Source organism: Physeter macrocephalus, chromosome 11 (genome assembly GCF_002837175.3).
Source record: "Physeter macrocephalus isolate SW-GA chromosome 11, ASM283717v5, whole genome shotgun sequence".
Classification (NCBI taxonomy): Eukaryota; Metazoa; Chordata; class Mammalia; order Artiodactyla; family Physeteridae; genus Physeter; species Physeter macrocephalus.
The window spans coordinates 151,575,408-151,588,785 of record NC_041224.1 but is presented as its reverse complement, the minus strand read 5'-3'; the positions used below and the strand labels follow the sequence as shown (position 1 = coordinate 151,588,785).

The following is a 13,378-nucleotide window of genomic DNA, read 5'->3' as shown; positions in this document are numbered from 1 at the left end:
TGTAGTGAGGTGGATGGACCTAGAGTCTTTCATACAGAGTGAAGTAAGTCAGAAAGAGAAAAACAAATACCATATGCTAACATATATACATGGAATCTTAAAAAAAAAAGGTTTTGAAGAACCTAGGGGCAGGACAGGAATAAAGACACAGACGTAGAGAATGGACTTGAGGACACGGGGAGGGGGAAGGGTAAGCTGGGATGACGTGAGAGAGTAGCATGGACATATATACACTACCAAATGTAAAACAGATATCTAGTGGGAAGCAGCTGCATAGCACAGGGAGATCAGCTCGGTGCTTTGTGACCACCTAGAGGGGTGGCATAAGGAGGGTGGGAGGGAGATGCAAGTGGGAGGGTATATACGTATGCGTATAGCTGATTCACTTTGTTATACAGCAGAAACTAACACAACACTGTAAAGGAATTATACTCCAATAAAGGTGTTAAAAAAAAAGAAAAAGAAAAGGAACTGGGAAAGGAAAATATCAGAAGATGATGATGTGCCATTTTCAGAATGTGCCCAGCTGCCTGTTAGATATATAGGACTAAAGCTTACAAGAAAGATGAAGACTGTGAGACATAAATCTGGACATAATTCATACACAGGGGCAACAAAGTAATAAAAGAGGATGACTTCACTGGCAAGGAATTACAAACTGAAAAGTGGGCCAAATAAAACCCTAGAGAGTTCTTGTAAATTAAGAGGTAGTCAAAAGAACAAAGAGGCATCAACAAAGGAAAATAAAGTTACCTGAAAAGTAGCATAATCGTGAGGGTAGTATAAAGTCACAGATCGGCAATGAGGAAAACATAAAAATGGAACAAAGTATTCACAGGCATTTAAATGATGCAGCACTCACAGAGAATGAAGACTAAGAACATAGATTTGGCAATTAGAGATTAGTAGCCCACAAAGACTGTAATTTCAATACTGTAATGAGGAAAAAAGTATGGATGGATCTTAAAGAAATGGAGCAGTTGACAAAGGTGGCTTACTCCAGATGTCTATAAACGGAGAGAGAAAAAAGAAAGGATTGCTGATGGTATAAACAGAACTAAACAAATAGTTTTCAGGATGGGAGAGGGTTCTGCATGTTAGTATGTATCAGGCAAATAACCAGTAGTGGCTAAGAAAGGAAAGAAAACAGTCCATGTTACCAGTGCACACTGATGTGGCACGGAAAGTGAAAAATTTGGTATTTGATTCTCCCATTTATGGAAAGCTTAAAATTGATAACATTTGGTATTTTAGAACCACTATTTAAACAAAAGCAAAGGGACACTGATCTTCTGCTCTCTTGTGTCCACAAAGAATGTATATGCTAGTTTTGACATTATTCTATCTACCCATGATGGATCTTAATAAATTTCACCTACATAATAGAAGACTTAAAATATGAGAGTAGGACAGTTAACGTTGATAAATTAAAAGAAAATGAATTTCAAGAACTCGAATTCTTGGGAATTCCCTAGCAGTCCAGTAGTTAGGACCTGGCACTTTCATTGCCAGGGTCCGGGTTATAACCCTGGTTAGGGAACTAAGATCCCGCAAGCCATGTGGCATGGCCAAAAAAAAAAAAAAGAAAAGAAAAAGAGAGAGAAAAAAAAAGAACTCGAATTCTTATTTTTTTATTTTGTATTTTAATACAAAAAAAGTTTTTAGGAAGCTTCATTCACATGTCATTATTTTTTAAAGTTTATATGTCCATCTTCTTCCTTTCCCAATCTTAACGTAAACGTCCAAGGAAAATAAATCTAAAAATTATATTCTTACTATAATTCAATGAATGATACAAAACCTTCTGCTTTTTAACATAACTATGATGCCAAAGTCTGAAGAGAAGGGAGATGCTGGTACCTTAAGTAGTGAATATTGACAGCTGGCTATTACCAGGCAGAACTGGAAGACCCAGATATCTCTGAAGAAGCCTTGTATGAGAAGAATAGATCCCAAAAAAGCCACAAGAATAGCCAAGATGACAGCTAACACATTTTCCAGGATCTCACGATTTCTGTAGACAGAAAAATTTATGAGTACGTATATCATCAATACAAGAAATTAATCAGAGTGCAAAAAGGGAAGACATCAATATGAAGTTCATACTATGCTTGTTAAGATTTTTTTTTAGTACTGTGTTTGAACAAGGTTTTGGATCCTACTGAAAAAGTATGTTCACTTTAGATGGAAAACTGGCACACATTCTTGTGTGCAAATAAAGCATGCTACAGTGGATTGTGAAGTTCTTATTATAATACATAATACAGTTTCAATTTCTATGTTATAACTTTACTTTTCTTATCACCTGCTTCTCTGTCAAGTTTGTTGCCAAATAACTAAACAACCTGAATGGCAAAAAAAGGAAATATACAAAGAAACAAGTTCGAAAAACAAAATCTCAAAAGAGTTTCTAGAAAATTAAATTGAAAACATTTATATGACAAAGTTTGTAACCAAATTTTGATACCAAGTGGTTTCATTTCCCATGTCTAAATCATCTGAAATAATCAGAAATCTTACTAAAATTACTTAAACACAGGCTCTTACATATGTTGAGAATGAAGGCAGTGATAGACCATCAATGTTGCCTCTATCAAAGTTACTGAGACAATTCTATATTTTACTAAACTGACACTGTAAAAGAAGCAGTATGATGTTCAACATACTACATACAGCAATGAAGATAATTTTTTTAAAAATTTATTTTATTTTATTTTTTGGCTGCACTGCACAGCATATGGGATCTTAGTTCTCCGACCAGAGATCAAACCTGCACCCCCTGCATTGGAAGAGTGGAGTCTTAACCACTGGACTGCCAAGGAAGTCCCTGAAGATGATTTTTATAAATCATGCCAAAAAATAAGAATCTATCTTACTTCTTGGGGAAATTTTATTCACTAAATGTTAAGTATGGGCTAAAACTCTTGATTTTAAAGAGTATTTACTGACACAGGAAGGAACATGCTCAGTACATTTGCTATACAAAGAAAGCAGGACACAAAACTGTATACGAAGATACAAGTTCTATTACTTAAGAAACATTACATATTCAGGTTTAAAAAGATAATATATCAATTCGGTACTACTAATAATGGTTCTCTCTGGGTGGAAGGATTTTGGCTGGCCTCTGTCTTAAAATCTTTCTACGTATTTCATAAAGAATTGCTTTCATAATCATAAAAAGATTTTTATTTCTTTATATTACATCAATGCCCAATTTATAATCAATTGACCTAAAAAATAAAATTCACAAACATCTCTGTACTATTTCACTTGATAGTTCTCCCAGACTAAAACAAGTTCAGTAGTAATTTCAAATCAATAAATGAAACACTAGTATTTTCATTTGTTCTTATATGGCAGCTGTGGAATTCCAGATTTGCCGAATCCAATGATCCCTGTCGGCCCTGTTACACTATATTCTGTCCATGTCGCTTGTCACTGAACATGTGCTCTCCCTTCGGCTTTTGTTAGTTTTTAATTTTGATGAATCCAATTTATCAATTTGTTTTTTCATTGATCTGTTTTTGATGCCACATCTGTGCAATTTTGCCTAAGCCAAGGTCACAAATCTTTTCTCCTATGTTTTGCTTTTTTCTGAATTTTATGTTTTAGATTTCACATTTAGGCCTATGATCCACTCTGAGTTAATTTTTGTAATATGATGCAAGGTAATAATAAAATTATTTCTTTTTCTTTTCTTCTTCTTTTTTTTTTTTTTTTTTTTTGCATATGGAAATCCAATGCTTCTAGCACCACTTGTTGAAAAGCTTATCCTTTCTCCACTTCACTGATTTGGGATATTATTTTGGCACTATCTAGGCCTGCAGTTTTCTTTATGGGAAGGTGTTTAACTACAATGCCCATTTATTTAATAGATATAGGAACATTAAGATATTGTATTTCTTTCAAAACTTTGATAATTTTTATCTCTCAAGAAATTCGTCCACTGTCAAATTTATTTACATACAGCTGCTCATAATATTTTATTATCCATTTATTACCTGTAGAATCTGTAGTGATATCCTAGCTCACATTCCTGATATTGGTAATCTGTAACTTTTTTTTTTGGTCCTGATCAGCCTGGCTAAAGTATATTACTTTAATTGAGCTTTTTGGTTTCCTTGATTTTTCTCTACTGTCTTCTGCATCCTCACCGATTTCTGCTTTGTTCTTCATGATTTTCTTTCTTCTGCTTTCTTAGGCTTAATGCGATCTTCTTTTTCTAGTTTCCTAGAAGGGGGAAGGTGAAGTCACTGAATTGACTTTTCTTCTTATTCAGTGCTATAAATTCTTCTAAGTACTGTGTTAGTGGCATCACAAAAATTCTGACTGTTTCATTTTTATTTAGTTCAAAATATTTTCTAATCTCCCTCTTGATTTGTCCTTTGATCTATGAGTTATTTAGATGTATTTAGCTTTCAAATATTTAGGGATTGTCCAAAGTTCTTTTGTTACTGATTTATAATTAACTCCGTGGTCAGGGAACACACTATACAGGACTCAAATCCTTCTAAATTTGATCCTTATATTATGGTCCAGAATATGATCTTGGTAAATGTTCTGTGTGCACATAAAAGAATGTGTATTCTGTGGTTATGAGTGGAGTGTTCCATAAATGTCAATCAACTTAGGTTGGCTGGCAATTATATCTTTGTTGATTTTCTACATACTTGTTCTATCAATTACTGAGAGAGGTGTGTTGAATTCAACTATAATTGTGAATTTATCCATTTCTCCTATTTCTATCAGCTTTTCCTTCGAAGCACTGTTTGAGATGTAGAAACATTTAGGATGGTTAAATCCTATGCATTAATTGACCACTTATCATTATAAAATGACCTCCTTTTACCTTGGTAATATTCTTTGCTTTGAAATCTACTTTGTCTGACATTAATTCAGACACTCTAGCTTTACTGTGATTAGTGTTAGCATGGTATATCTTTTCTGTTTTTATATTTAAGTGCATTTCTTGTAGGCAGCAAAGAATTGAGTCTTGCTTTTTTTCTCCAATTTGACAATTTCTGACTTTTTCAACTATCATCCTGTCATTTATCTTCTGTCAATCTGTTTTTGATCTCTTTCCTTTTCTGCCTTATTTTAGATTAAGAGAGTAATTTTTATGAATCTATTTTATCTCCTTTATTTTTTTTACTTACTAGTAATAACTCTTTCTTTTGTTACTTTAGTAGTTGCTTTAGTATACATTTTATGACAGTCTACTTCAAGTGATGTAGTATAAGTATACATACAGTATAAGCAACTTATATTTAATCCATATACAGCATAAGAAACTTATAGTAGTATACTCTTATATGCCCCTTCCTGGCGTTTATGCTATTATTGTCATGAATTTTACTTTTACTTATCTTATAAATCACACAGTACGTCATTATTATTTTTGTTTAAACATCCAATTATGTCTCAAAGAGATTTAATTAGTAAGAAAAAATTTTATATATTTATTCATGTAGTTACTTACCATTTACAGTGATCTTTTATTTCTTTGGGTAGGTCCATATTTCCAGTTGGTATTATTATCCTTCTGCCTGAAAGACATCCTGTAATATATTTTGTAGTGTGGGTCGCTTGAAAAAAATTCTTTCAGTTTTTCCTAGTCCAAAAATGTCTTTATTTCATCTTGGCTTTTGCAGTTTTGTTGGCTATAGAATTCCAGGTTGAGTTTTTTTCTCCTTTCAATACTTTAAAAATGCTGCTCCATCATCTCATTTGTATTTTTTCCAACAATAAATCTGAGGTTTTCCTTATTCTTGTTCCTCTGTACAAACTACATCTTTTTCTCTCTTGCAGTTTTTAAGATTTTATCACTGCTTTTGAGCAATTATGTGCCTTGGTATAGTTTTTTTCATGTTTCTTGTACTTGAGGTTCATGGAGATTCTTCAATGTGTACATTTGTAGTTTTCATCAAATTTAGAAAGTTTTCCACCATTACTTCCTCAACATTTTTTCTCTCTTCCTGTCTCCCTTGGCTTACTTTCATTTTGTATATTCTTTTCATTGGGGGATGGGAGTAGGAGAATGATTCCTTTTTCTTTGTTTCATTTTCAATAGTTTCTACTGCCATGCTGTCAACTTCACTTATATTTTGTTCTGTAATGTCTAATCTCCCATTAATCTCATCCATTATGTTTTTCATCTCAGACATTTTGGTTTTCATCTCTAAGTGTGACTTGGGTCTTTTTTTTCATATCTTCCATGGGTCTTTTTTTTCATATCTTCCATATCTCTACTTAATATTTATTAACATGCAAAGTACATTTATAACCGTTTAATGTCTTTGACTGCTAATTCTAATATCAGTGACAGTTACAGGTTGGTTTCCTTACTTCCCTCATTATAAATCACATTTTGTCATTTCTTTGTATGCTTGGCAATCTCCGACTGGATGCCAGATATTGTGAATCTTAACTTTTTATGTGGTGAGAATTTCTGGATTTCTATAAATCTTGTTGAGCTTTGTTACGCTACTTGGAAACAGTTTGATCCTTTCAGGTCTTGCTTTTATGACTTGCTAGGTGGGTCTGGAGCAGTGCTCATGCTAGGACTAATTACTCCCCACTTCTAAGGCAAGACTTTCCTGAGTACCCTACACAATGCATCATAAAGTATGAATTATTATGGTGGGTGGGGATAGGCACTATCCCCAGCCCTGTGTGCCAGGCACTGTTCCTCTGTTTCTTTCACATCATTCTTACCCTGGCTTCCTCATATACATTCTCTTACCAATACTCTGCTGAACAGTTGAGGAGACCCACTAAAAATCTCTGAGGTTCTCTCTCTGAGCAGCAATCCTCTCTCTGATGTTCTATCCTACAGACTTGAGCTGCTCTAGTCTCCATGGACTCTGAGTTCCATCTCCTCAACTCAGGAGGTCTGCTGGACTCTACTTCAGTACCACAGCCTGGGGACTCTCTTCAGGCAGTAAGGTGGGCTCACGTAATTTGCTTCCCATCCCTCAGGAATCACGGTCCTTTTCTGTCTTATTTCCAATGTCTTGAAAACCACTGTTTCATGCATTTTATCTGTTTTTCATTGTTTCAGGTAGAAGAGTAAACCCAGTCTTTGTTACTCCATGCCAACTAGAAGCAGCAGTTGGTCACCAAGTTCATAATTGACTAATACTGTTTACTATTATACCTTTTATAGTTAGTCTTATTACATATAACCTTATGGTCATTAACACCTCAAATTCTCTGGCTTTTAAGTACAGTTGCATGATTCTTAATGATAAAAACAATTTTTTAAATAAACATATTAAAATTGCCACAAAAAAAGCTTTTAATGGATTCAGGAGAGTCAATGTTTGGGAGGCTTACTAACTTAAATTTTATCTCAAGAGAACCAAAATAGAAAACACCTTCCAACGTGGAAACTAAGTCAAATACTCAATGGATAATTTAATACATTTCAATTTAAAAATAAAATCTGCATAAATCTTTAATATCACACTATATTCTCACCTATCAAACAGGGCCAAAAGTGTGAGTCTGTCAAAGTTAATGCCGATCCACAGCTGGGGCAGGATCCAAAAGCGATAATAGTGTTTAACTTTTTGGGCAGCTTCTTCTGTTGGACCATAAGTAGCTGCCAAATCAGGGCTTAGGTCAATGTCTTGTTGCTCCAACAAATCTGTATCGATGGTCAATAGTCTGTTCAATCGAATCTGTGGAAGAGAGAGCTAAAAGAAAATCAGCATTGAAAGGCTTAAAATATCTTTAATCAAGTCATGCTTCAAGGGCTACAAAATCAGCTTGCAAATTATCTAAACCTCCTTAATTCTCTATACTAGTGCACTCTTGTGGATATTTTATGATTGTTAGAAACTACAGAAGGTGACAAAAGGAAGTGAACTACAACAAAGGCCTTTTGGAAAGATTTTACTAGGAAGTATCTGAAATTTTAGTATTTTATGATTGTATAGTTAGTGAATCCATTAAAATCACCAACAGGGAATCATTAGTGGCTTCCCTTCTCCCTACCCCTTCTCTTCTCTCATTAAGCTATGAACCTCACTACTGTGTCAAATCTAAGCTCCTCTGCATTGCATTCAATGCCTTCAAATCTCAATTCTTCGTACAGTCTCTTATCACTGTTACTGCTGTTTTCAAATCCCTCCCACACTCCTTTATTTTTGTTTTGGCAGGCTGCTCCTAAGAGGCTATACAGGATATTACCACATTACATTTCTTTCAGCTTCAACTCATCCATTCACCAGTTTCCCCTTCCTCTGAAAGAATCCAAAGTTGACTGCATTTAGCATAGTACTAGCCAGCATTTTGCTGTCTCAAGGCTCTCATACCATTTAACAGTGGAAAATACTACTATGCCATTTCATATAAAGGACTTGAGCAAACACAGATTTTGGTATCTGCACAGGGTCCTGGAACCAATCCCCTGCGGATACCAAGGGATCACTGTAATCATTTCCCCATTTCTGCTTTCCTGTGGAGTTTCCAGGAATACACTGCAGCAAAAGAGTAGGGACAGTCTTTACTTTTCCTACACAGGGGTGGGGTATAGTCAAGAAAATATGTTTCTTATATATAACAGCCATTTCTGTCTCTAAGCATTGACAAATATCTCCCCAAACACTTTTTTTCCCTTATCCTCTATGCCAGGGTTTCTCAATCTTGGCACTACAGGTACTTTCAAGCCAGATAAGTCTTTGGGTGGGGGCTATGCTTTCCACTGTAGAATGTTTTACAGTATCCCTGGCTTCCACCCACTAGATACCTACAGCATCCCCCTGGTTGTAACAAGCAAAAATATTTCCAGACATTGCCAAATGTTGAAAACTATTGTTCTGTGCCAATTCACATCTATGGTTTTAAAACCCTGCTCACAACTCATCATCTTCAAGAAGCCGCTAATAATTAATCTCTTTGGCACTAAATTTATCTACATGTACCTCGTATCTCTTAAATATTGCTTATAAGGATTTCAACTGTTTTATCTTTTCTAACCTCAATATATATATTTTGATATACATCATACAAAGACAGTGTTATCTTTTTAAAATATACCCACTGCATCTCATATGGCATTTTTTTATACAGCGATAACATCACTAAGCACACACACTGGTATACGAATAGCTAACAGTTAACCAACAGTTAGTAGATAAGTACCAAATCAGTTAGCTATGTACCAAAATCATAATGTTCAAAGTGAAGTTTTAAAATGGTACAATTAAAAACGGCACCCCGATTATGACACGGGTGAGTAAACAGACCTCTACGTACCCTCAAAAGTGTAATTACTGATTCATAAATAGCTTATTAAACTTTCATGGTGCTTTACGCTTGTTTGTTTCTTAACAAAGGACTTATGAGAAGAGATCCACTATGGGGCTGCAAAGGTGATTTTGCCAGTTTTCAACAAAATTGATATTTTGTAACCTCATCAATTTTCTGATTTGTATAGCTACTTACTCTGAAAATACAGTATTTTATAAAAATAAAGGAAAACCTACCACATCATGTGGATAAAATCGAACTGAGGTAGAACTGGATACATGTGAATCCGTGTCACTAAAGAAAAATGAAGACGACTTTAGGGAATAAACAGCTTGTCAAGTAGTAGAAAGAAAAATAAGTATTAACAATTACATGATATTTACACTGTCTACTTTTCCATGAAAACTTCAAAGTACAAAATCGAATTTTCCTAGAGTTGTGATTAGGAGTATAGTCTCTGGGTCAAAGTATCTACATTCAAATCTCCTCATCAACTGAATGAGATCTTGGACAAGTTATCTAACCTTTTTATACCTCAGTTTCCTCGTTGGTAACATAGGATAAAAGTACCTCTATCACAAAGTTCTTATGAAAATTGTTTAAGAAAGCAATTAACATATTGCCAGGAGCCATAATAAATTTAACCTATGATATAATAGTCTAGAACGTGACAATTCCGTTTCCACAGTTCAGTCAAATTTAGATTTAAAAACTTAAGACCTTACCACATTTATGGTATAAGGAATTGTTCTTATCTTGAATTATATTAAACATAATAAAGTATTCCCATTGCTCCATCCTCTTATTGCTTCCACTGTTACAAAACCATCTAAACACTCCAATCATTTTTGAGGGGGTGAATTCTGAAACTGGACTAACGGAGCTTTATTAAAGAGTACAGTTCCTGAAATGTTCTATCTTTTCAGCATGCTAAGCTAAGTGATCACAAGACCCTATTGCTTTAAAGAGACCCTCAAAACTGAAAAAACTAAGTGAACTGCCCATAGATATGTAACATATAAATAGGTGTGTCCCGCTCTTAAATGGAAGTCATAAAATAAGAATCAAATGACTCTTGTGGAAAAAAAGTGAGCTAATCAATCAACAATGAATTTCAATGCAGCAATTTGAATAGATGAGTAAGATTAAAATTTCAGAAAAAAATTTAACACATTCTAAACTATAATTGATTATGTTATACAATCAAGATTTCTATTTCTTATTTGCTTTCCTCCTAACTTCTCTGTTATCTTACATAATTCCTTCCTGAGGGAAGGAGAGAAAAGAAACTAAATGCAACATATGACCCATATTTTTAGAAATTCCTCCGTCTTACAGCTGGTAAACACATTTTAAAACAAAATGAAAGATAATCATTTAAAAAGACACTTGACCAAAACCCTCACACAGAAATAAAAATTTGAAATTACACAAAGAAAGAGAATCGATGGGTTTGAACTTAGCTGTGTAAATATTTTTCTAATAAGTTTTTTCCATCATGCAATATATATACATAGTTAAATTTGAAATTGCAGGAAACCGCTGTCCCATGGTAAGACCTACAGGAAATTTTTACTTAATTTTTTTTTAAAGTACATAATAGCTTTTGTTTTAAGAATAACAGCTTACAAACTTTAAAAACGGCAAACATATGCAAGTACATACACTCCCCTAATATGACTTCACACATACCAGATATTGGATGCTCTTCTTGCTGCTGGTTCAAAATTCACAAGTGACATATCACAGCCACCAGTCTCATAAAGCGTGGAAGAGAACTTACCTAGCAAATAAATGATTTTTTTAAAAAAGCCATTAGAATACTCAGAAATTTTCCTTCATGAAACACTAATTTTAAGGTTGTTACAATCTAAGAAAATGTACTATAACCTTCTTTTTCCAAAATATTTAAAAAACAATGATCTACATGTAATTCAGCATGATGTGAATTGAAAAGGAATGCTAAACAGTGGGGCAAAATGTCAACATACATAATCAGGTGTTAAAAGTGATTTAAGTCAGCTTCGTAATAGCAGTCTCCTCTTTTCTCCTCCCAGCACATTCTCAATTCAAATTATAATACAAACAAACTGAATGTTGTTTAAAGGTCACCTGACCACTACTTACAAGTGGTGAGTAGCCATTTGGAGGGCTGCTTAAGTTTTAAGATAGCTCAAACTGCAAGACAACAAATTTATGTGATTACCTTCAGAGTTTTTTGGTTTTGTTTTACTTTTAAGAAGAAATGAAAAGTATCAAAATGGATCGAAGGAAATTCAATGAATGAAGTATAATAATGTTGGTGACAAACTACAGTATTCAATGAATATTAATAGTTGTATGATTCTACAAGAACCCTATGAAAGAATTTAGGAACACCATTTGCTGTAGCCATGTATCTACAGAACTGATAAAAGGCTCAGAAATTTTATTGGTTGCAAAGAATATAGGTTTGAAAAAAAAAACTCTCTTAAAATGAACTGTATAACGTAAAATGATTTCTGATAATGGAATTTTAGAAACCTGAATACTGTCTGAAATGCATGCTGTACTTTGAAGATCTATGGTAAGCCATATCAATGGTGGGTAGGGAGCATAAATAAATGAATATAAATTTCTAGTAGCACAATAAGATGAGGTATATAACTGCAACTGTTTGGATCTAGTCCAGACTGCCTTTTGAGTACTTATGAGGTTTTTGTTTTACTAGCTAGAACTACTGAGGTTATAAATATGAGAAATCTAAAGGGCAATTTCAACCTGATGACAAGGCTAAAAGATTTCTTTTCCATGACTACAATGAAAACAGTATACAATAATAATTTTTATTTAAGTGAAATCCTTGAAAAATGACAATAAAAGACCCCCATAATATTCTAATATAACCAAGGGTTCACAGAACATTTCAACTATTACTTCTTTCGTCAAAAGGACTAGAATCAGAAAAAGTACTTTATAAAATAGGATTATTTGAGTACTTTCTATGAGTCATAATATTTTATCCTATTATGGTGTTTTCTGTAGTAGCATTTTTTTGGTCAAAATATTCCTGAGATAAATTAGTGAAAAAGGCATTCTATGAAATGCTCAGCTCATTTGCTGTTTTTCAAGGGAGGATTACTGAGCATGTAGATTATCTAAAACTCCCCTGTCTTCTAGCCATGAGTTACTCACTCTTAGCACCTCTAACAGAAACCAGAGTAGGGAACTAAAATGAAATGACAGAGTTTTTTGAAGTGATAGGGTGGGTTGCAGAAATTGTTAGTAAAGAAAAAAGTTAAAAACTGCCTTGACTCAGATTTTAAAATTATTTTTAAATTGTAACTTTTTATGCTGTGCTCTTTCCTTACTTATTAGCATGGATAATCAGAGATTGGCTGTGCTAAAATTAATTTAGATTAGCAGAAAAAAAGAAACACCTGATCAAAATCACAGATTGCATAAATGCAGAAGAATTATAAAACCATATTAAATGACTAATCACAGAGTAACAGAGCTGGGCGGGCTTGTATGAAATCCAGTAAGAATGGAATGCATAAATATTTGTGTTTATATCACATAATTTGTGTGTATTTTTGAAATAAGTTAATTCTATATTCAGTAGAATTTAAATTACTGGAGTATATTCTGAGTATTTAAGCATTCCATGGGATTTTTAGTACTATAAGTCTTATTCTTGGGATATTAAAAATAATAAATATTTATATGCAACCGAAATCAACTAAAATATTACTTTGTAATTTTCAAACGAAACAGTAAAAGATGATTAAGTCATTACTGCAACTATGTTGTCTTTTATGTATAGATGTCTAGTATGAAACATATAGAAATGGGTGCATTTTTAAATAAAAATAAAACACCCCCCCAAAAGCTTTTCAGAAAGAAAGCTGGAAAAACTGAGTAGTTTTATTACTACATAAATCTACAACTACAAATCTACAACTTTGAATGCATACAAACCACTGAGTAACAGGAATAAAATTTAAAAATTTAAACAAGGCATAAAACATGTCTAAGAAAAGGGCAGTTATAATTTCAACAAATGGGCATGACTTCAACAGTGCTTTTTTTTTCCCTAAGAAGCTTCTGTCTACCTAACTTTACAAACATGTCAGGTTCA

General features: G+C 33.6%; 1 protein-coding gene across 4 annotated transcripts in view; it reads right to left on the bottom strand.

Annotated features, from left to right (window-relative positions):
* Positions 1-13,378, bottom strand: part of PCNX1 (pecanex 1) — a 180,571-nt gene that overhangs the window by 69,889 nt on the left and 97,304 nt on the right. For 3 of the 4 annotated variants that reach the window (XM_024118367.1, XM_028496107.2, XM_024118370.2), the window contains 4 exons: positions 10,951-11,041; positions 9,495-9,552; positions 7,483-7,700; positions 1,861-2,014 (listed from right to left, as the gene is read on the bottom strand). In XM_024118367.1, coding sequence (XP_023974135.1) covers positions 1,861-2,014; positions 7,483-7,700; positions 9,495-9,552; positions 10,951-11,041 — 521 coding nt within the window. The remainder of the gene's footprint in view (positions 1-1,860; positions 2,015-7,482; positions 7,701-9,494; positions 9,553-10,950; positions 11,042-13,378) is intronic. The other variant, XM_024118371.2, reaches the window with a different exon arrangement.